Raw genomic sequence first — 23,846 nt, 5'->3', positions numbered from 1 at the left:
CCCGCTCTCCCCGCCCCGTGTGGCCGCAGCCCGGGCCGCCCCTCCCCGGAAGCGCCGCGCGGCCCCAGTGACCGCAGGTAAACAGCCAAGATGGCGGCGGCGCAGGGCGCGGGCCCGGCGGGGCCCGGCGGCGGCGGGACGGGCCTCACGGACCTGCCGGGCGAGCTGCTGGAGCTCATCCTCTGCTGCGACGTGCTGGGCGCCGCCGACATCGGCCGCGTGTCCTGCACCTGCCGCCGGCTGCGCGAGGCGTGCCAGCCCCGCGGGAAGGTGTGGCGGGAGCGCTTCCGCCTCAGGTGCGCACGGCGGGCACGGCCCGGGCCCGCCCGGGGCTGCGCTGGGCAGGGCAGGGCAGAGGGGGGGACCCGCCGGGGGCTCGGGGGAGCCGCGGGTGGTGCCCGCGGCCTCCCGGGCCTGGGAAGGCCGGCGGTGATCGGGGCGGGGGGGTGGAAGTGCAGCCCCAGCTCCCCGTCCCTGTGTCGCTTCCCGGCTCCGGCGGGTGCGCGGGGAGCCCCTCGCGGGCCGGACGAGCCCTGCGGCGTTCGGGGTGAAACCGTGGAGCGCTTTGGGTGGGAAGGGGCCGTAAAGATCATCCAGTTCCATCCCTCCCCTGCCGTGGGCAGGGACACCTTCCGCTAGGCCAGGCTGCTCCAAGTTTATCCCACCTGGAATGCTTCCAGGGATGAGGCAGCCACAGCTGTCCTTCCGCACTTCTAAAAGGGCTTTACAAGGCTGCCTCCCCTCCTGAATCCCACGGGCTGGGACCGGGCTGTGCCCTGGTGCTTGCAGGAGGTCTGTCCTGGCAGCTCTTTGCTAGAGATCGGTCCTGCAGCCCCTTCCACACCCGGGATCCTGCACTCCCCAGATCCAGCCGGGATCTGCCAGTGACACAGATCAGATCCACGTGCTCTGGAGTTGTGGCTTGGCCTCCCTGACCCCGACAGCACCTTCCAGAACATCTTCCAACACCTGCCCCGCCACGGGACTAACCCTTTACAGCAGAAAGGTGTTCCTTTGTGGTGCTTTGAGAAGAACTGTTTCCACGGGTACCGAAATCCTTGGGATGGACTTTTGCTGCTGCCGAGTTTCGTCTCGCCCAAGGGCACTCACAGGGTGCCTGGTGGGGGCAAAGCTGTGTTGTAAACCCTGAAGCTGTTCACATTTTGGCTGGGAATGAAGCAGAGGGGTGACATTGCTGGTGTTGTGCTGCTTTTAGCAGTCCTGGAGGCACCACCACTCACCGCTGTGGCCTCCAGCCTCTCTAGGATAGAACTTTCTCATCTGTTACCTGCTTTTTTTGTCTGTTCTGGCACGGGAAAAGCAGGCAAATTGCTTTCTCTAATTGCCACTTGGCTTCTAAAATGTAGCATAGCGCAAATGAGAGGATTATTCTCTTTTCACGGGTGAAAAAGGCCTATTGAACAATTACAGCTTCCCCAGATCACCAGACCGTGGCTTGGGATTGACTCTCACCAATTCAGTGGCTGTGTTTTCTGGAAGTTTAGCACTGGTTGGGATCCAGCAGCTGGAATGGGATGTGGTGGGTGATTAGCACACTCTGCTCTCCTCCTCTCTCCTTGGTAATGGGACTTTTGGCAGGAGGTTGCACGTTGACCTTGTTGTCCTGGCCGGATTCCATCGCCAGCAATTGCACTTTATCTTCCTAAAATTCCCAATATCATTTCAACCCAAGAAATTAGCCTTTCTCATCCCCAAATAAAGGATTGTGATGGTTATTGTGGGGTGGCTGCGTTTCAGCAGTAAAGAAGAGGCCAGGGATTTGGGTTGTTATGTAATTTGAAGTTATTTGACTTTATTTTGTAAAGGCAGTTGCAGGGCAGTTTAATTATTAACTGGCAGTGAAATATCTTCCATGTGTGGTCAAACCCACCTGTGCATTTGGTCACTGGTAATAATTTTTATACAGGAGTAGTGATTTAAATATTTGGCCTTCTCTCTATTTATCCAAGTAAATGTATATACAATCTGTAAAGAACCTCAGGTAATTTAGTGATAGTGATTTAAACATCTCTATTTATTAAAATAAATAAATAAATAAATAAATAAGGATAGACAGATAGAACCTGAAAAAAAATCAAGGCAGTCCCTGTGACTGAAGGAAAATGTTTTATATAAACCAGTAATAGTTAACAGAATTTCAAAACATGAAATAAAAGTCCCAGTGAATTGCAGGAGACCTTCCTCTCAGCTTTCTTTCCAAAATATTTTCGTCTGTGCTGATTCTTCCTCATGTTTCTTGCACAAGTGGTCTTGGAGTCTTCACAGCAGCCTTGGGAATTGCTGTGCTGGCACATATTTTATTGCACACCCACTTTGTTAGAAAAGATGCTGCTGACAGCCCCCAAAACACGACCTGGAGTTAGATTTTGAGTTGAACCTTGAAATTCTTAATAAAGCGTCTTAGTTTTTGGACTTCTAGACTCAGTAAAGCAGGTTGGGGAGGTTTTTTTTACAAGAAAGCTGTGAGGGTTTTTTTAAAAATAATTATTTATTGTGCCAAAAATGAACTGGAAGAGCATTCTGCTGTCGGGGTTGGACTACAGGATTCTGTTTTCCTCCAGTAGATGTTGCCACCAGCAAGGGCAGTGGAGGGAGCTCTGTTTTGTGCAGCCTTTTAATTAGACCCCGAGGTGGTAGCAGGAACACAGGACAATGTTTGGTGCCAAGTTGGCTGACATGGGATACTTCTTTGTGCTGAACTCTTTTAATTATCCAGCTAAAGCATTTAGGATATTTAGATGCTGAAACCCTGGCGTGTGAGCCTCTGAAGGTTTTCTCTTGGCAGGCTTTAGGAAATCTGACTTTTAAATAACCACGAAGCTGAAATCGGTGGGTTTGTGCTTTGATGTTTGGGTCGGTTTTACACAATTGCCTTTAAAGCTGGGCAGTGTCTCAGCTCCTCGGTGGTCACAATAAGCAGCATTTTACAGTTCTGGGGGCTCTCAGGGCTGTGAAATCCTAATGCTCCTGTTCCTTTGTGTCTCCTGGGGTAGGTGGCCATCCCTGCTGAAGTACTACAGCCACATGGACGGGGTGAGCTGGCTGGAGGAGTACAAGGCACGGCACAACGCGGGGCTGGAGGCCCAGAGAATTGTAGCTTCCTTCTCCAAAAGGTTCTTCTCAGAACACGTGAGTCCTCTGTGTGTCTGTGCAACAGCCTGGCCACTTGTTTAGCAGAATCATTATTAGAATCATTAATGGAATCATTAAGGTTGGAAAAGCCCTCTAGGATCATCAAGTCTGACCGCTAATCCAGCACTGCCATGTCCATCACTGAACCACATCCCCAAGTGCCACATCTGCAGATTTTTTGAACACTTCCAAGGACAGTGATTCCACCACGTCCCTAAGCAGCTTGTTCCAGTGCTTGACAACCCTTTCAGTGAGGAAATTTTCCCTAATATCCAACCTAAACCTCTCCTGGTGTAACTTGAGGCTGTTTCCTCAAGAGTGGCTGAACTTTCATGTCAGGAGGTTGTGTTCTTAAAAAGTTCTTAAGCTGTTCAAAAGGTATTTATTTCTCAGGTGGTTTTGCCTTTTAAAATTATTGTTATTATTATTATTAGGAAAAGGTTCTTCCCCCAGAGGGTGGTTGGGCACTGACCAGGCTCCCCAGGGCAGTGGGCACAGCCCCAAGGCTGCCAGAGCTCCAGGAGGGTTTGGACAACACTCTGAGGGACAGGATGGGATTTTTGGGATGTCTGTGCAGGGCCAGGAGCTGGACTGGATGATCCTTGTGGATCCCTTCCAGCTCAGGATTATTCAAAGATTGCGCTTCTTTGATTTTAATTCATACTTTTCCTATTTATCTTGTCTCTCTCTTCACATCATCTCAACTCTGCAGTCAGATAACTTCATATTTCCTCACTTTGTGTGACAGTGCTAATCCACAGTCAGCAGGGGAGAGAGGTCAAAATCCAAAGGTCCAACACACGTTGCATTTTCAGCTTTAAAAACTCTCTGCTCACGTCTGTGTGTTCAGACCCAGCTCTGGGAGCTTCTGAAGGCCGGGGTGGTTTGTTGACAATGTAGGACAGCCCCTGAATTCCTCCCCGCAGACCTTGAGCAGGGCTGTGTTCTGGGAGCTGTCACAAGGCATTTGGAAGCAGGAGCAAGGCACAATAGGGTCACTGAATTGGAAAGGGTGTGATTGAGGTTCTTCACCCAGCCATGACACCGAGATGCTTTTGTGTTCAGTGGGAAAAAGGTGGAAACGTGGTGTCTTGGGGAGACTGACTCGCACGTGGAGCAGCAGATATTTCATTGTCCGTTTGCTTAGTTGGTGGCTGTGAATTTTGGGCAAGTTGTACAGTTGGGTCAGCCTGAAATTCTCTGAAATAAGCATAAATGCTGCCTGGAAATGTGGCTGAATTTAAAAGTTCACCCCAGAGCCACTAAGCAGCCACCCCTCTGTGTCTCCTGTGCAAAAATATCGTGGTCCAGTAGAAAATTCCCTTAAGATACAGGAGACCTGTGTTGAAACCCTCTCCCCTGACTTTCAGCAAGGGTTGGCAGGTAGTGTCTCTCCTGGAGAAGGTGGCTGTGGGGCAGTGGGGTATTTGGTGTCTCTTGGCTGTTCTCTCCCACTGTAGCTGCAGCAGACACACATCTGTCCGTGGAGAATTGTCAGAGCATTAACTGGGAAAAGCAGCTCCTGGATTGCTGTTCTTTTAATCACGTATGCAAAGACTTCTGAGAGACCATTAAGCAATACCCAAAGGCCTGATAATGAGAATCATCTCCTGTGGGGCAAGAAACTGCAGCTTGATTCCCTGCTTAGAACTGAGAGGAAGAGACTTTCAGCCCGTGTCTTATACTGAGAAGCGAATTTTTTTATAGTTCAAGCAGAAACTTTAAAAATAATTCTGAATTCTGGAAGAAAATAGCTGTTCTTAATATAGATGCATAAGTGGTTGATTCAAAAAATAAAGGCTCCTGCCTCTTCATTGCTTCCCCCAGGATTAATCTTAGGCACTGAGGTTCAACCAACCACAGGCAAAAGTTGATTCCACCTTAAAATGACTGCATAAGATGAGATGTGCTTGTGCTGGTCCTTAACCCGCCCTAGGAGCCCCAAATACTGTAGAATTTGGCTCAAATTGCTGTAGGATATTACCAGGGCTCTCAATGGATCCTTGTAATAAATCCATGGAGTACAGACTGTGAGTATTTGGTGAGCTGGACATTTTTAAGGTCTTGCATGGATTTTAAAAAGCGGGACAAAATCGGGGTTGAGACTTTTTTCTGCAGTTCTGTTCTGCTGGGAGGAATCTGTTGTGCTCTGCATAACTCCCTGTGTGGTCCCACAGGTCCCCTGTGATGGATTCAGTGACATTGAGACTCTGGGGTGCCCCAGTCACTTCTTTGAGGATGAGCTGATGTGTATCCTGAACATGGAAGGAAGGTAAGAGAGAGAGAGGGATGAGAAATGCCAGGAATTTTCCCTCTTTCACCAGTTAAAGGGGAGCAGTGCTGTGGGGAAAGCCTGACCTCAGCTCCTGTCCTTGTGCCCCTCATTAAACAACACCCCCAGGCCCACCAAGGCTGGCACATATTCCTGTGGGTTTAATTGCAGAACAAATTGAATATTTCCAGAAGGAACCACGTGAACTGTCCCACAAAAAGGAGTCCCCTGGCTTGGTGTTGCTTATTTCCTTGCCACTTCATGCCATCTCTTGGGACATGTTCCATGTACCCCCTTCTCTACAGCAACTTCCCATCCTCATGTTCCTTTTTTTTATTTAAGCCTGGATCAGTTTGCTGAACTGCTTTTCAGGATCATTCCCACCAGAGGGAAGCAGGAATACTTGAGGACTGCCACCCTGAAGCCATGTGTCATGAAATTACAGCTCTTTGTTTTCTTTTCCTCTTGTTGCTTTTCGTAGCTGTAGTAGGTTGGTGCAATTTTTTATTCCCAAATAAGAGTTTAATTCAGAGTTTAAATCTGAGTTTAATTCAGCCACTGCAAACGTTACAGTTCTGTAAATTATTCAGACAAATGAAATGGCAAGTGGGTAAATAAAACTTCTGGTTTGCATCTGCCTGGCTTTTCTCATCACCAGGGTGGACACTGGACAGGGTGAATAAGTCTTTCCTTGGAGGTTTTTCTGCTGGTTTTGGTGTGATCAAAAGCAATGATAGATTGCTCTTAATGGGGCCTAAAAGCCTTGATTAGAGGGACTGTCAGTAGAGCTTGAAAAAACCTCACTGGAATGGCAATCATCTCATTTTTGCCTTTTTACAGCCATTTTATTACCTTTGCCATTTGAACTGGGACTGAGCATCCCTCACTTGATGACTGGTTAAAAAGCTTCTGAGCCCTTTTTAGTTGGCCAAATGCATCCCCATAAAGCAGAATTGCTGCTAATTACCCCCTGATTAAGCTGTACTCATTGCCATTCAGCAGCATTAGGCTAAATCATTGCTCTGGAAGACATCCCAATAAAGCAGTTGTCCCTATTGAGGATCCCAGTTTATTGGAAGAGGATAAAACGGGATGGGGTTGGATTGTCCTCCTGTCCAGGAGGATGGAGGAGCCTGACTTGACCTGCAGTCTGGAGGACAGGAACTGTAAGCAGGGAAAGAGGTTTTTTTTTCTGGGCTTGTTTTAAACACATGGCAAGGGCAGAGCCTGGGAAGGAGGAGAATTTTCCCTTTGGGTGTTTTTGAGGCCAGGGCTTGTTTAGATGCCCGTGGTGTGAACACCTCTGGGTTTGTCCTGTTGCAGGTGAGCTCCTCAAACCTTCCCTGGACAGTAACCAGCTCTCCAGTGCTGCTTCTCTGCCTCCACCTGTTAATTTAGAAAGTGATGGGTCTTTCCTATAAAAAGCTTTGGAATTGTGTCATCTGCAGACCAACTGTTGATCCGTTCCTGCCTTTTCAGAGCAACAGAGTTGGTTTTCCTCAGGGGAATTGTGTGTTTTTCCTGAATACTGTTGGACTCACATTCATATCCCTCATCAGTTCATTTTTAATGCTGAGAGGGTGCTTTCAGATTGACTCTGGAGGGATCCACTCAGACAGAGGGTAATGTTTTATGAATGAAATATAGGATTTTTATGAGATATTCCTGAGCTACTTTAATTAGGATCTGTGTTGTTTCCCATGATAATGCACCTACTCAAAGTTATATATTGGTGATAGGATGAAAATCAGAGATGGTGGGAACAATGTTTTGAAAGTATCTTACCTTGTGAGGGTTTTGATGATAAATTTCCTTTAAACATTTCCTTTTTGGGCTGACTTTTCAGCGACAGCGTTGTCAAACTCGTTAAAAAAAGCAATAATCTAAATTATAAACTCGTTTTCACCGGAGAAGTTCAATCAAACATTCACCCTTAAAATACCTGTTTAGGGCAATGCTGCTTCTTGTATTTAAATGTGCAGGAAAGGCCTCACCTGGAAGTATTATGCAAAGAAAATTCTCTATTTCCTGCGGCAACAGAACATATTAAAAAACCTGAAGGAGTATCTGCAGCGCCCGACTGAGCGACAGTCCTTCCTGGAGGGTAAGTCTTGGGCAGAAATCCCGTGTTTTGCACCTCCTGACAGCTTTCCCATTGTTGTTTTGCTTGGAAGGAACCTTCCTTGCTTAATATTTCAGCTGGCCTCGGGACTGTCCCTCAAGAACTGGGTGCAGGGTAGGGATGGGGAGTGGCTGGAAGTCCAGGCATGGGTGGGACAGTAACCTGTGCACCTGATGAGAAGAAAAAAAAGGTTTTTCTTCTAATCATGTCTTCACTCTGGTGGGTTATTCTCCTTTCCAAGCTTCCTGTGGAGAAGACAGTCTTCTGAATGCATCCAAAGCTGCCAGTGGCTGTAGAAGAGTCCCTCACTCTTGGTGTACTCTCCAAAATGCCCCATGAAAGAGCCTCTAACACCACAGGTGGTTCTTGTTGGTGGCAGTAGACTTTGGCTTTCCCTTCTTGTCCTTCTCCACAGTGGCTTTTTTTGGACAGCTGTTTATGTGACTTAATCATGTGGGTCAAAAATAGGTGCACAAATAGTCTGCCACGAAGGGCACATTATTAGAGCCATATTAGAGCACCAGAAGGTCTCTTGTGAAGTTCCACCTGGCCAGCACAGGGAACATTTGAAGGGGACTAAAAGAAGCCATGGTTTGGGGCCCTGCTGAATTCCTGGAATTCCCTGCCATGGATGTGCTAAAAGAGCCATGTGGGAATCTGGGAGAGGTGTGGTCCATGCAGAATTCCTGCAGGTGTCTGCAGTTGATTCCAAAGACTGGACAATGTGAGGCTTTGGAAAGAGCAGTGATGACAAGGAGAAGATCCTGTGACAGGGATAGGTTTGACAGAAGAGGTTTGGGCAGAAGGAAGATGAAAGTTTGTTCTGTTCCAGTGGGGTTTTGGATAAGAAGATGGAGGGCAGGTGTGGAAGGGAAAGATGAGTGTAGCAGAAGAGAACAAGAATGATAGCTATGGAAGATGCTGCAGAAAGAAATCAGAGCTGAAGCACAAGTGAAGTTGGGATTGTTTCAGGCTCTGAATACAAAGCACTGTGAGTTGGGAAGGTGCCAGGGGATGCGGTGAGACCGCAGAGCTGGCTGGTTCAGCCTGGCCTAGCAGCATACCTGCTCAGTGTACAAATGCACTGCTTTCCCCTTCAGGGTGGTGGAGAGGGGAATACTGAATTTAACTGGTTATTTATTGTGTCAGCTTATTCCTTGCATTTTCTGTGATCAATCCAATATTTGGCCGCACGTTATAGACCGACGGCTCTGGTGCTCTGCTGCAATCCCTCGCTGCATGCCTGGAATGCAGAGCAGGCAAAACTAAGCAAAGAAAAAAAACTGAAGTCCTGTTTCTTATGTAGTTTGTCTCTTGCAGGTGCTGTTTTAATTGATCAATACTGTAACCCCCTGTCAGACATCTGCCTAAAAAGCGTCCAGGCGCAGGTGGACGATATCACAGACAAGGTGCGCAAAGTCCTGCGGACCAAAAACCCCCGGCACCCCAGCTTGGCTTCCAAGGCAGGTACTGTATGGAAAATAAAGCTCTCCTGCAGCTCTGGGTGCAGGCAGACGAGGGGAAACAGCTGTTGAGTTGTGGCAGCTTGAGGAGTTGTTGTTCTTTATCCCCTGGCAAACACATTCTGACGTTTGCTTAAACCATCAGTCGGGAAAGAGCTGTTTGTTCAGCCCCAGAGACCTCCCAGCCCGGGGTTCATCCATCTGATGCTGTCTGAGCAAACAGAACTGGGAGGGGAGTTCTTTCTTTTTCCCATTTATCCTTGAAGTCTTAATAGTCCTGATATGTGTAGCAGAGCTGTGGGCAGGGAAACAACCTGTTCTCTGCAAGCCCCAGAAAAAAGGTGCATGTTTTAACATCTCCAAAGGTCAATGTTTTCTCTGACATGGTTGGAAAATTATCTTGAGCTGGAATAGCTGCTATTAAAGTACATCAGTCTAATACATAAAGCTACTTGATTGAATTAGTGGTGCAGTTAGCAATTGCTTGGTTTTATTCTGGTCTTTGAGTGTGGCAGTGGTAGGAGCCATTGTCACTTCTCAACTTACTTTGGTTTCTTTTTAGGGGTGAGGGTATCACTGTAAATCATTTATAAGATGCAGTTAATAACAGACCCTCTAACAGTACTTTCTTCTGCAGTTCTAAATACTCATAATACAGCAATTCTTGATTATGTGGGGCTTTTAGGCAGAAAACAGGCTCCTCAGAAAAAAAGATGCTTTTTATAAACACCCTGTGATGTTTTCCTGGCTTTCAAGGGCAGAGTGAGTCCACGTGAAGCTTTCTGGTGTGAAGATCACTGCGCAGAGGTGAAGTGCACTTGTTTTCTCAGTCTTTGTCTCCTTGCACATGTTTTCAGGAGAGGTCTCTGTCCCAGAAGTGGAGCTCCAGCGGCAGGTGCTCGATGCCATGAACTGTGTCCTGTACGAGCAGTTAAAATACAAAGGAAACGAGCTGGATTACTACAACTCCCTGAATTCATACATTCACCAGGTACATTTTTGGCAAAAAACCACGAAGCTGCAAGGCCTGAGACATTCTGTTTGTGATGGCTTTTTGTCCAAGTGTTGCCAGACAAATAACTCTCTGTGAAGAACAACTTGCTGTAAAATACACTATAATATTTTAAGGCGTATTGTCTCGAGTTGTGGTGTTTTCATTTGTGAAATCAAACCTCAGGGTTTTGTATTTTCTCTCAATACCCCACGTGTTTTTCTCACCTTTGTCTCCCCCAGGTTTTGATCCGCAGGACAGGAATTCCCATCAGTTTGTCTGTGCTTTATTTAACAATTGCCAGGCAACTGGGAGTCAAACTGGAACCAGTCAACTTCCCCAGCCATTTTCTCCTGAGGTGGTGTCAAGGAAAAGAAGGGTGAGTGGCCTGCTGAATTTTGAAGCCAGAAAGCATTTACAGCTCCAGACCTATATGAAAATGTGTCATTATTTTCCACTTGGAATTGTAACCTATACAGAGGGAAAAGATCAGACCTCTAGAAAAGTTTTCCCACAAAAATCAGCTCTGCTGCTACTGAGTGGGAACAGATTTCCTGAAGTAACAGTAACCACAAGGTGTTGTTTCCCTTAAGAAAATTAGAAAAAGGAAGGGAAGGTACCAGGAAATCTCTGTTTAGGGGGGAGCTGAGGAATAAATGATGCTTATTTTACAAAAGTGCTGAGGGAAGAAGAGAAATGGCTGATCCTGCTTTACCAGCAGACCCTTCCTGACCCTTTCTTTGTGGTGTCTCAGGAGCACAGATATTTTTGACTACACCTACATCGACGCCTTCGGGAAGGGGAAGCAGCTGACGGTGAAGGAGTGCGAGTACCTGATCGGGCACCACGTGACAGAGGAGTTCTATGGAGTGGTGACTTCCAAAGAGGTCCTGCAGCGCATGGTGGGCAACCTCCTGAACCTTGGCAAGCGGTGAGTTGAGGATCTCCTGACCCCTGAGGGCCCCCGGAGTATCCTGGCATCATATCCAAAATTGCTCCTTCACAGTTTGGGAGCGAGTGCTTCAGAAAGGTGTCAGTCACCCCTTGAGATCCTCAAAATTCTGTCGATCACAATCCATTGTCTGGTTGCCTTTAATCACCTTCACCTGAGTGGAAATAAGAATATTTAGTAAAATTAATTCCCCTCAAGAAAATAGATCTTTTTTTTTTTTCCCTTTGTGAAAAGATTATAGGGACTGTCCACCCTTCCCTTGAGAGCAGGGACCTTTGTTGTGACCTGGTAAGCACAACCCACATGCTCAAAGGAGCAGTTTCAGGGATACTGTTGGTGTGTAGAACATCTGAGTTTTATTTCCAGATGCCCCTGATACTCCCTTTCCCAAGTAGCCACAGGCAGAACTCACAGGAGTGAAAGGATTGCTTGAGGTGTTAAGGGAACAAAAGGAGATTTCAGCAGGGAGTGGCTTGATGAGTGAATTCCCTGTGCAGGATTGTTTGACAGCAGTGGAGTGGGAGGGCAGAGCCCAGTGTCAGCTGTGTAGGGATTTTCCTCCTGAGCTGTTGGATGTGCCCAGTCCGTGCTGGAGTCGCTGAGGGAACACACCCGTACCTGTAGCATCATTTCTGGGGACTCTCCCTGTCCACTGGAGTACTGGGGGTAGGGGTTGCAGAGCCTTACAACTGGGTTTCTTTTCTGCTGGCAGAGAAAGCACTGACCAGTCTTACCAGCTCTTGAGAGACTCCTTGGATCTGTACCTGGCCATGTATCCGGACAATGTGCAGCATCTAATGCTCCAGGCTAGGTTATACTTCCACCTGGGAATCTGGCCAGAAAAGGTACCTCTCCACTTGGTTGGGTGTTTTTTGGGTAGGCTAAGCACTGTTAACACTGGGCTATTGATTTTTGGGCTGCCTCAGCTTGTGTTACAGTCTGCCACAAGTTGTTGCTGTAATAAATGCAATGGAATGAGTTATCATGTTGCAGAGAATCAATCCCTACCATGCAGAGCAGGGAAGAGGGGATGATTCTTGCCTGCCTGCTTGTCCTAGGGGAGACTCATGAGCAGCCTTGAGTCATAATTCATGATTTACTGCCCAAGCCTCACAGCTTATCTTGCAAACAACACTTTTAGCTGTTAAGTTACAAGATCATCCTGTTTAAATATGCCCGAATTGTGATCAAACTCCTGCTGGACTCCTATAAAAGGAGCAGGAAACTTGAGGAAGTTATCTTTTATAAATATGACCAAAGCTGTTCTCTGGAAACTTGGCCACACAATCTGTGGCTCTAGTGAAAAAGCAGCTTGATATTCCTGTCCTTGGAATTCTTTTTGATTATTATTATTACCTTTAGTGTAGCAACTCGAGTCCTGCAATCTTGTGAGTGTGGGAAAGAAGGTGCTGGGACTTATGAGTTGTCTAGTTCATCCAGTTCTTTCACTGAATAAGGGAAGAAGCCTGTAACTCCAAAAAGTGTAATTTCTTTAGTGCTTCAGTGCAGCAAAGAGGTCAAAATTTCCTGTGTTGCTTCAGCAAAGCTCAACTTTTGGACAGTGCCAGTCCCAAATGTGAGGTGTGGGGAGGGGGCAGGAATATTGGCCGGACATCTGAGCAGACAACAAAGCTTTTTCCACCAGATTATCTGAGACAGGACTGCTGAAAAGCTGCCTGCCTTCCTTTTGAAGAACAGCCTGTGCTGAGCTTGGAGTTCCTTTCTTACAGCAGCAAGTTTTAGGGTGACCACGGGAAAAACAGCACCAAGAAACTGTGCGTGGGAAGGACTCACTGATATCAAATGGCAACTGTACATAAATGGGGGAAGCTCAGTGAAACACTGGAAGATCTTCCTCCCCCTTCCTGGCACTCAGGGATGTGTTTGTGAAGCCCCAATCCTTGGATTTACTGTCCTCAGAACACACATGGCTGAGTTTTCCATGTAGGTTCTCTGCACCACGTTGCCAGATGCAATGGAAATGGACAAATTTGGACTTTCCAGAATTGCACCCAGTCCTTCCAGGCAGTTAACCAGAGAGAATGCTCTCTGTCTGACAGGGCAGAAGGTACCAGATTTTATAGGGCACTGCCAGATTTATGGGAAGTGGTAGAAAATCTTAAAAGTCATACAGAGTGTTGTCCTAAATATTTTCAAGTGACAGTAAATGAAATTCCCTCGAATGTCTGGCAGCTGTGGTTACTGTGCTAGGCCTTCCCCTTCCTGTAGGATTTTTCAGGATTTTCAGCTCCTTCTTAATTCTTCAGAGAATTAAAGTGGCCATGAAGCCTGAGCTGTGTTTCTTCTCATACCAAATTACTCACTTCTTTCTTTTTTGATTGATTGATTTTCCTCACTTCTTGGCTGATGGAACCTGAGATTTCTATTCTTTTGCTGCTGCTGCTCTAAACTTAAGAGGGACCAAACCTTCCAGCATGTGATCAAGGAGACAAACATTTTGCCAGGTGCTAAAGTGTGTCAGATTTTGGGGCTGTGGCATCACTTGAGGTATTTGATGTTGGGACAGCTCTGTGTCTCTTTTCCCAACATGTTTAGACAACAGGTTGGGGATTTTTTCCTCGCTTTTAACAAAAAACGTGAAATTTGCATCGCCTGCCTCTGACAAACTTGGCAGCAGATGCTCTGATGTTGTGCCAGAGGGTGTTGGAAGGCTGGAATTCTGGATCTACAGGGCTTGCTGCTTTAAGAGCACGTTTAAAGCTGGTGTTCTTTCCTCATCCTGAGGCAGGCAGGTTTTCTGTCTTGTTCACTCTTCCAGGGGAAAGCATCACAGAGGTTTATTTGCATTTCCTTCAGTGCTGCCCCGTTTTTCTCTGCCAGGCTCCCACAGACACACTGAGGAACTCTTTTAAGTGAAAATATTAGTTCTCAAGTGCAGCAGGAGTCACGTGGAATCACTTCACAGCAGCAGTTTGGGGGACTAACAACAGTACCCTCATAACATTTCAGAAACCATGAAAAACACTCTCATCGGTGCCCTGTGTCACAAAATGCAGGGTGGTGAGCTGGTGTGACTCAGTTTTAAGGAGCTGCTGTGCTCACCAGTGCCCTTCCTTGGAAGCCAGGAGCTGTACAAACAGAAAAGGAGAGCACTGTGTGCAGTTTGTGCAGATTAGGCATGGAACAAGCAGAGAGCTCAGTGTGGGAAGTTCCCGTGGCGGATCTCTAGGCCTGGGCTCTTACACCAGCTGAGCACAGCAGTAGATCTGTATGTATTTATACAAGTGCTGCTGCAGAGGCTGGTTCTGAATGTCCCTTTGTTTTGGTTGCTGAAGGTCCTGGACATCCTGCAGCACATCCAGGCCCTGGACCCGTCTCAGCACGGGGCCGTGGGGTACCTGGTGCAGCACACCCTGGAGCACATCGAGCGGCGCAAGGAGGAGGTGGGGCCTGAGGTGAAGCAGCGCTCGGACGAGAAGCACAAGGAGGTTTGCTTCTCCATAGGGCTCATCATGAAACACAAGAGGTGAGCTCTGCATGGTGCTCTGCACCCCCAGAGCAGGAGGGTTGGCTGTGGCAGCAGCTGGAGCTGCGATGGGAAATGCCAGGCACGTGCGTCTGTGCCGTGGAGCGTGGAGGGAAATGGGAGCAGCCCTGTCTGTGCTCGGAGAGAGCGAGTGTTGGCACTGCTGCTGGACTGCAGAGAGGGTTGGGAGGGGACTTGTCTGAGTCATCTGGTATCACACAGGTAAAATTTCCAGAGCTCTCCAAGAAACGTCACCATCGGTTAACGAGGGACTGTGGAGCAGAATCGACTTCAAAAGAGATTCTTATGTATTCTGCGGAGGTCAATAAGCTATCACAGGGGAGGCAGAAAACTGGAATCCTTTATTGAGTTCACAACTTCATATTTAAAGGGTTCAGGCTTTACATATTCAACGGGGAGTTCTACATATTTATGGTATTAAAATTGGGGGGTTTCACAAGGATGAGGTAAGGGAAAAAACGCAGGTTAACATTTTTGGGGTCTTAGGAATTACATTATGGGAAAACCCCACTTTAACTTGGGCGGTGATTTTACAGGGGGGACAGGTAACACAAAAGGAGAGAGAAAACACAATGGGTCTTCTGCACAGATTGATCAAATCAGGGTATGGTCTCTCTGGCTTGGGCAGGGCATGTGATAACATCATGCAAGGAGTCTCTTCCATTGTGCTGGAGGAGGCAGGAAGAATCCACAGTGATGATGTTACTAAAAAGGGTTTTTCCCCAGCTTCTGTGACTCAAGGTTTTCTGTTTAAACCTAGCAGTTTCTTTTCTCATATCTAAAATTTGGAATCCAACGATATTCTAAGAGCGTGTGGATCTTTCCCTGTGCTGTTATTCCCTCCTCTCCCTGCACTGCACAGGGGCTTTGTGTTGCTGTCTGTGCTGCTCTGCCACAGTGACATGCCAGCATGGCCACTCCTCTGACTCAACAAGACATGTGAAGCATATTTGAAGGGCATCAGCAGTGACAGTTATAATACCTCTCGATTAATCCCATAAATATTCCATAAATAACGATGCCTTTGTTTCTGGGAGCTCAGGGTTGGGATTACCACATCCGTGTGATGGCACAGAATTGCACAGTGTAGCAGGGTGGTTCATTCCCTCCCTACTTCTTGTTCTGCCTGCTGACTCCCAGTCTCTTTCCTATCTTCTTTTCTTGCTCACATTTGGTTTTCCTTTGTCCTCAGCTGTTTATTCCTGTCTGTTTCTCCAGTCACTCCCAGTCATTTCCCTGCACCTCAAAATAACACACACCATCTTCCTGAATTGGGTTTTTTTCTTCCCTCTCCTTCCCGTGCCAGCTCACAGGAGGTTCCTATCCTGTTTGTGCTATATTAGTCTGGAGGGAAAAGAGCTGGCTCTGGGGTTTTCACAGTGTTTGGTGTCCAATTCCTGTCCTTAGATACGGCTATAACTGCGTCATCTATGGCTGGGATCCCGCCTGCATGATGGGACACGAGTGGATCCGCAATATGAACGTCCACAGCCTCCCCCACGGCCCCCACCAGCCCTTCTACAACGTCCTGGTGGAGGATGGCTCGTGCAGATACGCTGCCCAAGGTGAGCAGGAGCCTCCTCGTGCTGTGTTTGCCGAGTGCATTGGGAGAAAGGGGTGCTTCAGTGAGTGACTCTTTCATGTGAAACATAAACTGTTAGCAAATGTTAGCCAGGAAGGAAAATAATCCTGAGTCTTGTTTGCTCTCCATGAAATCAGCACTGCAAGGAATGGGCATTAAGGCCCACTCTGGTGTAATTTCCTCTTGCCCAAGAAGTGTCTTTAAGCGACCTTAAAACGCTTGTTCGTGACAAATGTGGTTGGTTTTATGGTGTGAACCCTATGGTTGCTGCTTTGAAAGAAGTAATTCAGCTTTTGCTGAAGGCTGAAGGTCTGCCAGCAGCTCTTTCTTGTGGAAATAACAGCTGTGCCTTGGACAGGACCTGGAAACAGGATCTACTGAGGGAGCACACAGGCTTTGCTTGCAGGACCTGGTTCTGAGCAGCTGTCATCGAGACAGCACGTGCCAGGATCCCAGAGAACACAGGTACCCTGGCTTTTAGTGCCACCTTAATAAGAACAAAAGTTAATGTCTCTTTACAAATGCAGAGAGGTGTGGAAATCTCTATATCACATGTTCTTTATGCAACATAACCGTAAGAGGAAGTTCCTGATGGTCAGAATTTGTGGTTAGGATACGGGAAGAGGCGTCAGGCTGAGGTTCAGAAGAAAATTAAAACAGAAAAATGCATCTGTGATTCTGTATCTTGCCAAAAGAGTGTTTGTTTGCCTCATGTTTGTGTTCTCCCTGTGATAGGGAGGCAGGGCAGCTGCACAGCCAGAGTGTGTTTTGCTAAGAGAAGATGTGGAAGCTGCTGGAAATGCTGGGATATAATCAGCCCATTCCTTAGGTGCTCCCTAGATATTCTATCCCCACAAACAAGAGGTGCTTTTACAGGAAGGGACACTTGTACCTTTGTAGATTTAAAGTGCAGGTGTCTCCCACTGTCCTAGAGTTGCTTTATATTCAGTGATCCAAAAAAAACCCAACAAAAAGTGGGAGCATTGCAGCTCAGCTTGATGGTCCATATTAGGCAGGGCTTGGCCTCTCAGAGAGTCTTAAAAACCAGAAATTCTTGTGTGCCATGGGTTGATATTAAAATATGCGTCTTAGTGGAGACTAATCAGGTAATTGTCCACAGTGCTGCTGGGGCTGAGTCACTGCTTAGCTTTTGTCTCATGGTTTATAAACAGGCAGAATTCTGGCTGGTCCCAGGGTGTGTTTCAGCCAAGCATCCAAGTGTTCTGATATTCCTTGGGAGAACTGTCGGGTTTGTCCCCATTTGCTGCCTGGCTGTTGCTATCCCCTCTGAACTGTGTCCCGAGATCACCTGGGAAGGATGATTTCATAACCCCCTGACCTGACTCTGGGGAGGGAATGTGAGTTTTTTACTGAAAGACTCTTAAACAAATCTGCATGTGGAGTTTAATCTGACCAGCTCAGGAATAACACCGAGCTTGTTACGGGTAAATGTAGCTCAGTTTGAGGCCTTCCTGTCAATGTGATTCCAGAACACCTGGGTCATGCAGCGAGTTTGGTGCCTGTGTTTTGTATCCCTGGCTCAGAACTGCTTATCAGCACATTTGGGAGGCTCCCACCTTGTGCTGAGCTCGCTTGCCTGAGCCTCTCCCCCCCTGCTTCTCCCTGTGCACAGCTCCCTGCTCAGCCCTGCTGCTGCAGAGCCCTCGGACTGGGAATTCTTTTCCGCAGTGGTGCAGTATCCAGAGAGGTCCTTTGCAAGCCTGTAGGACTGGACTGCACCACTGCTGAGGGATAGAAAGCCCTTGTGCTTCTGCAGCAGCTTCAAAGAGCCTGCATGGATTAATAGGAATTCTCTGGGCTCTCTGTAGTGAGCTGAATTTCAGAGACGGATTATTCCTGAATGACATTCTCTGCATCACGTCTTGTTCCTGCCCTGGCCAAAGTCAGGCTTGGAGACTTAGGCAGCTTTTTTTTTTTTTCTTCTAGATAATAGTTCCTGTATTATCTGGCACTGTGCTGGAAAAAAATGACATCATTTGGGGACTGCTGCAGGGCACCTGTGTGGGATTTACTGCCAGTCATCCTGCTCTGTGCTGACCCTGCAGAGCAGGGCCGCTCTGGGCTGGGGTCACCCTTGGGTTTTAGTGTTGGTTTAACTCTTGTGCCTAATCAGGTTATCTTGTAGTACAAAGGAGGAAATGGGCTGCTCTGGGAAAGAATCAACCTGCCTTTCTTAGGAACTTTGGTTTAACTTGGGGAAGTTTGGGTTTAGAGAAGTTGATTTTGCTGTGAGATGCCCAAAACCCAGGCTGGGCACTTGGCATGGTGGAAACACAGGCTGAGCAAGGAAGCACTTGGCTCATTTGCCAGGACAACCTTGTGCAGGTGGGCTCAGCTTGGAGCATTTGAGGAGGATCTCTCCCAAAACTGATCTCCCATGGGTCATGAGGATTCAGAGCTCAGTGCAGCAGCTGCTCCCTGCACTTACCAGAGTGGGAGCAGCATCCTGCTGCTCCAGCCCAGTGTCAGGCAGTCTCAGGCATAAAACAGTTCTCATGCCACTGGTAAATGGGGTCACTTAGGAGGTGAGGCTCTGTGCCCCCTCAGACTGCCATATTCCATGCACATTTTCCTGGATTAGGGTTTTTTTTTAATTCAAAGCATTGAGATTTGGTGTTTCTAGAGCCAGAAACAAGGCCTGAGACAGGCCCAGGGTTTCTTGCCTGGCAGTTGGGCCATTTCCTGTGGAGATAACTGATCCTTTCCCTTCCTGGCAGAGAACCTGGAATACAACTCCGAGCCTCGGGAGATCCCTCACCCCGACATCGGCCGCTACTTTTCCGAGTTCACCGGCCTTCACTACCTGGCAAATACTGAGCTGGAAATTCGGTATCCAGAGGATTTGGAGCTCACACGAGCCACGGTTCAGAAGATCTACAACTCAGGCAAGGAGTGAGTGCAGAAGGCAGCGTGAGGACAGAAGCAGCTGGAGTGTAGCTTTACCCTCTTGGCAAAACTTGCGTGGAAAGCAAGTTCGGTGACAATCCTTTGGCTTGATAATGCATTGAAAACTGCATTGAACTTTGAAACTGGTGCTACAGCATCTTCCCCTTGCCTGCCTGCCCGTTCTGGCCCGAGAGGCACAGGGACATGTTGGCAGTTGAGGCCAAGCAGAAGGATCTTGCAGGGACAGCCATGCCAAGGAAGCGCGTGGTCCTTCGGAAGGATCTGCACAAACTGCTCGTCCTGTGGTTGTCTTGCCTTAGGAGGTCGACACAGTGAGATCCCTGGTGTGGAACGTGGAAGAACCCCCTCTTCCACAGAAGGAAGTTGCTTGTCCTTGCAGTACTGTGGGGTTTTTGTTTGGTTGTGTCTGTTTGCTTTGGTTTTTAATGTGTATCCCACGCAGGTGATAGTTTTTAAAGTCTCTTACGTTTCCCTGTCGTCCTCTCCGGTCTGAATTTTTGGTCAGGTTTTGCTTCACCTCTGTAGTCTGGTTGTTCATAGAGCTACTGTTCCAATCCTAAATATCCTTCTGGGCCTGGCAATATCCTTTTGGGCCTGGGAAAGAGCCCCAGCAACAAAACCAGCAGCAGTGAGGCTTCTGGGGGTGGCAGGCACTGGGTCCAGCGGCCACCTCGCTGAGGACACGGACTCTCCTAAAGCAGAAGAGGAGCTTCTCATCCTTTTCCACGCCTGCTGAACACACCCAACCCATGTTTTGTGATCTGTTCATCATGTGTGTCCAAGGCAGCACCTGTGGCACGGCCTGAGTGCTCCCAGGACACTTTGGAACCTCGTGGCACTTTCCTGGGAGCCTTGGGGCCGGTGCCACAATGACTTCGATGTACAGGGAGCTGCCACTCGCTGCCTCCTCCAATCTGTAGGTATTTATGCAATACATTGGAATTATGACTGGAAACTGGCCAGCCCTGGAGTCAGCCAACCTGTGTATGGAAACAAGATGTTGATTCCTGCAGCTTGAGGCCTTCTTCCTTTTTGCCAAAAGAGACTGGATTCTGGGGGAGCACAGACTTTGCTGCCTGCAAGGGAAGAGCTTTAGCAGCTCGAGGCACATGAATTTTAACATGACTGAAAGACCCAGACAGAACCACAGCAGAAAAGGTTTTCCTCTGGGTCCAGGGGTGCAGAGTGACAGTGTTTGTGCATATCTTTGTGGTTTCTGAAGCAATGTGTGTAGAGTAGCTGCAGCTCCTGTCACTGTCCAGTTGCAACACAGTAGTTCTCTCAGAGCTCAGAATTAGGTCCCTGTAGAATTAGGTGGATGCTCTTAGGCTCTTGTAGCACTTCAGGTGAAATCACAGAGCCCTGCCCTAAAGCAATGCTTGAACTGCATGTCATCCTCCTGCAGTCCTGGTCATGCTCCTGCAGTCCTGGTCATGCTCCTGCAGTCCTGGTCATCCTCCTGCAACCCTGGTCATCCTTCTGCAACCCTGGTCATCCTTCTGCAATCCTGGTCATCCTTCTGCAGTCCTGGCCATCATCCTGCAGTCTTGGTCATCCTCCCGCAGTCCTTGTCATCCTTCTGCAGTCCTGGTCGTCCTTCTGCAACCCTAGCCATCCTCCCTCAGTCCTGGTCATGCTCATGCAGTCCTGGTCATGCTTCTGCAATCCTGGTCATCCTCCTGCAGTCCTGGTCATCCTCCTGCAGTCTTGGTCATGCTCCTGCAGTCCTGAGCACTGGTTGTGTGCAAGAAATAAACACTCAAAGCCCAGCACGTTGCCCCTGGAGTGGTGGTGATGGTCTGCAGGGACCCCAGGCCTTTAGGGACAGCAGCCTGGAATGTGCTGGGGAATGGGGAAGGTGCTCTGCTCCCAGGGGAACTGTGAAGGATTATAATCATGGAATCCCAGAATAGTTTGGGTTGGAAGGGACCCTAAAGCTCATCTAGTTCCCATGGGCAGGGACATCTTCCACTAGAGCAGGTCTGCACCGAAATGACCTTGCAGGGGGGAGGAACTTCCATTTTGAATCAGGGTAGGGAAACCTCGGACAAAAATCTTAAAACCCATCCCTTGTTCTCGAGGGTTGGAGCAGACCCCAGCCCTCCAACCCTTTTTGGGGGTTGAAAGCAGATCCCAAAAGATTCCTAGCAGGGGTGCCAAGTTGGGAATGGGGCTGTGGAGTCCCAAGCTTGATGCTGGTAGCTGAGAACAGGCAGAGCAGGGTTCGGGCTCCCTGTTCCCAGTCCCAGATCTGGATGTCACCGAGTTCCCTTGGACTCTGCCAAATGGGCACTCTGGTGACATCTTGGCCTCTCTCAAGTACATCAAGGGAATTTTATCGAGCTCACAGGAGCCCTCAGGTGCTGCCTGAGTGCCAGGCAGAGTCGTGCCATAAAAAAACCACAGGAGCCAACGGAAGCCACACAGAGTTCCCTTGAAAATTGTTGCTGGCCAGTGCTTATCTAACCCACGTGAACACATGCTGTGTGCTTAAAGCCAGGGGTCCCAGAGCAGCCAGCAGAGCCCATTATATCCCTCTTTTGGGGCCACTGTGTTTATACCCCAAGGAGAGTCTGTTCAAGGAGGAAGTGGGGGAGCTGCTGCTCACCACAGACTGCACCCTTCCCCTTTCCAAGGGGAGTGTTGTGTGCTGTGAGGGACTGGGTGCACAGGGCAGCCCAGCAGCCCTGCAGCTAAATCCTGGTCCCTTTGGCAGGTGTTTTGTGGAGGAACTGTGTCCTCCACAAGCTCTGCTTTGCTGTGCTGCCCACGCCTGGCTGTGGGTGTTGGTGTCACCCGGGAGCACCGACACAGCCTTGGATGTGCCAAATCTGGAAGAAACTTGAGGTGTTTTCAATAGGCACCACACAAACACCAGCCCAGGGTCCAAGTCTGCTTTTGGGACTTCAGACAAACACAAAAGCCCCCCTGTTTGTTCCCGTTTGGTTGGGGTGGCCCCTCTGCCCCCTGTGCTGTTTGCTCTTGGTGAGGAGGAATTCCCTGCTGAAGTATCTGCAGCTGTAGGAGCTTCAGCCCAAGCGTCCAGGGTGGCCAGGGAAAGCTGGAAACCCCCCAAGGGTCCCTCTCTGTCCCTGCTTGAGCAGCCTCTTGGAATGCACATCAGTTCCTGCAGGCTGCACATCTGAGATCCCGCACGGCCTCTGTGGGATAGTGGGGTGACATTTCCCTGTGTCCCCTCCCCTCCTGGCAGCACAGGAGGGGGTTTCCACAGTCACCTTTTCCCCAAGAAGACAGCAGTGGATCCCAAAAGTTCCTTGTGTCCGTGGGTAATGTCCAGGTCCACGTCAGTGTTCATGTTACAGCTGGTGCCGATGCACACACTGTGCAGTTTGTCCTGTCTCTGTGGGGCTCTCCAGGAGAAGGGATGTTTTCTGGGGAAGGTGGAATTGCCTCCCTCCTCTCCCACCATCCAACCAAGTGGAAAGCCGGGCCTGGTTCCTCAGTGTGGTGCCAAAGTCCTCTGGTCCTGCATCCCCTGGGAGCAGAGGGATGAATTTCCTGCAGCTCAAACCGTCTTCTCCCTTCTCTTTCCATGTCATTGACCATCTGTCCTGGGGACAGAACAGCCCTGGTTAAACCTGGAGGGTGAAGGAAAAACAGAGTGGGGGAAGAGGAGGCTGGAGGGAAGGAGGAATCACTGTCTGGATCATTAGGAAAAGGACAGGGAGCTGAGCAGCAGCCATGGGCTGGTTCCGAGCAGTGCCACTGGATCTGGGGGCTCAGGGATGTTACAGGGAGCACCATTCCCGGGTTTCCTCTAGCAGGGAGCGAGGCCTGTGGGCAACAGCATCTGTGGGAGGTTTGTCCACCCTGACAGGCCAGTGTCTTGTGAGAGAGGCTGCAGAGCTGCTCCCAGCCCTCCACCAGTGGAGTGTGTTCCCTGGGACAGCTGGTGGTGCCACATCCTCTTGGGAAGCCCTTCCAACCCTCACACACCCATCCTGACACACAGGAACATGCTCAGAGTGCCCTGACACAGCCAAGGGCTGGGAGTGTGGCCTCTGTGACAAACCATGACGTTTGTCACCAGCCTTGGCAGGAAAACCAGACAGCAGGACCCTCCAGCCCTGCCTGGGGCCAGCAGAGCGCTGTGTCCTCTGGGACAGGGGGTGAGGAAGGGCCTGGGGCTGGAGAAGGGCTCCTGGGATGTCCTGGTCCCTTCCAGGCCACCTTCACCTGCGCACCAGGTTGCTCAGGGTGTTGTCCTGACTAGTTCTGAGCATCTCCCAGGGCCATCCCAGCTCCGTGGGCCCTGCCAGCCTCCCTGCTGGCTCCTGCCCCGCAGAGGACACAGGGACTGTGCAGGCAGGGACAGAATGGTGCTGTGTTACCCTCCCTTCTCTGGGTTGGAGGGGCCTGAACCAAACAAAAAGCCACATTTAATGGGAAAATGCCCAGAGGGTGCAGAGCCCTGAGTCCCAGGGCCCCCAACACAGCTGAGGTTGCAAGATGGGGACATCTCTCCTTTCTCCTTTTTTATTTATAAACAGGTATTTTCCTGGATCTGGGACAGCTGGAGGCTGGAAATTATTTGATCCCTTTCCTGTTTATATTTGGCTTTAAAAAAATAAACGACACTGACTTGCTCCCCCCTCCTGCGGTGTGCTGTGCTTTCTGAGCTGCCTCCCAAACCCCCTGCGTGCTCTTCCCTGTGCCCGTGGGAGGCTGACGTGGCCCTGCCAGTGCCAGAGCCCGGTCTGGCACCGAGGGAGATGGTGACAGAATCACCCACCTCTGCACCGGCCCTGCCAAACCTGCCTCCTGCTGCCGCACCCTGGCACCACAGCAGGGCTGGGGTTCCCTTTTGGGGAGTCCTGTGTCACCCCTCTGTCTGTGCCCCCTTGCCCTGTGCCC

At 49.2% G+C, this 23,846-nt stretch overlaps 1 protein-coding gene across 1 annotated transcript; it reads left to right on the top strand.

Annotated features, from left to right (window-relative positions):
* Positions 1-90: 90 nt before the first annotated feature.
* Positions 91-23,579, top strand: FBXO21 (F-box protein 21). The gene is made up of 12 exons (XM_027696742.1): positions 91-296; positions 3,015-3,150; positions 5,331-5,425; positions 7,408-7,529; positions 8,868-9,014; positions 9,868-10,001; positions 10,244-10,380; positions 10,756-10,932; positions 11,666-11,798; positions 14,250-14,440; positions 15,869-16,026; positions 18,782-23,579. Exons 1-12 carry the CDS (start codon positions 91-93, stop codon positions 18,958-18,960), a joined length of 1,815 nt encoding a protein of 604 aa, XP_027552543.1. The 3' UTR covers positions 18,961-23,579.
* Positions 23,580-23,846: the final 267 nt, after the last annotated feature.

This window comes from Neopelma chrysocephalum, unplaced genomic scaffold (genome assembly GCF_003984885.1).
Source record: "Neopelma chrysocephalum unplaced genomic scaffold, ASM398488v2 Primary Assembly neopelma1_116, whole genome shotgun sequence".
NCBI lineage: Eukaryota > Metazoa > Chordata > Aves > Passeriformes > Pipridae > Neopelma > Neopelma chrysocephalum.
Note: the sequence above shows the minus strand (reverse complement) of the source record. Positions and strands in the feature narration are given on the sequence as shown.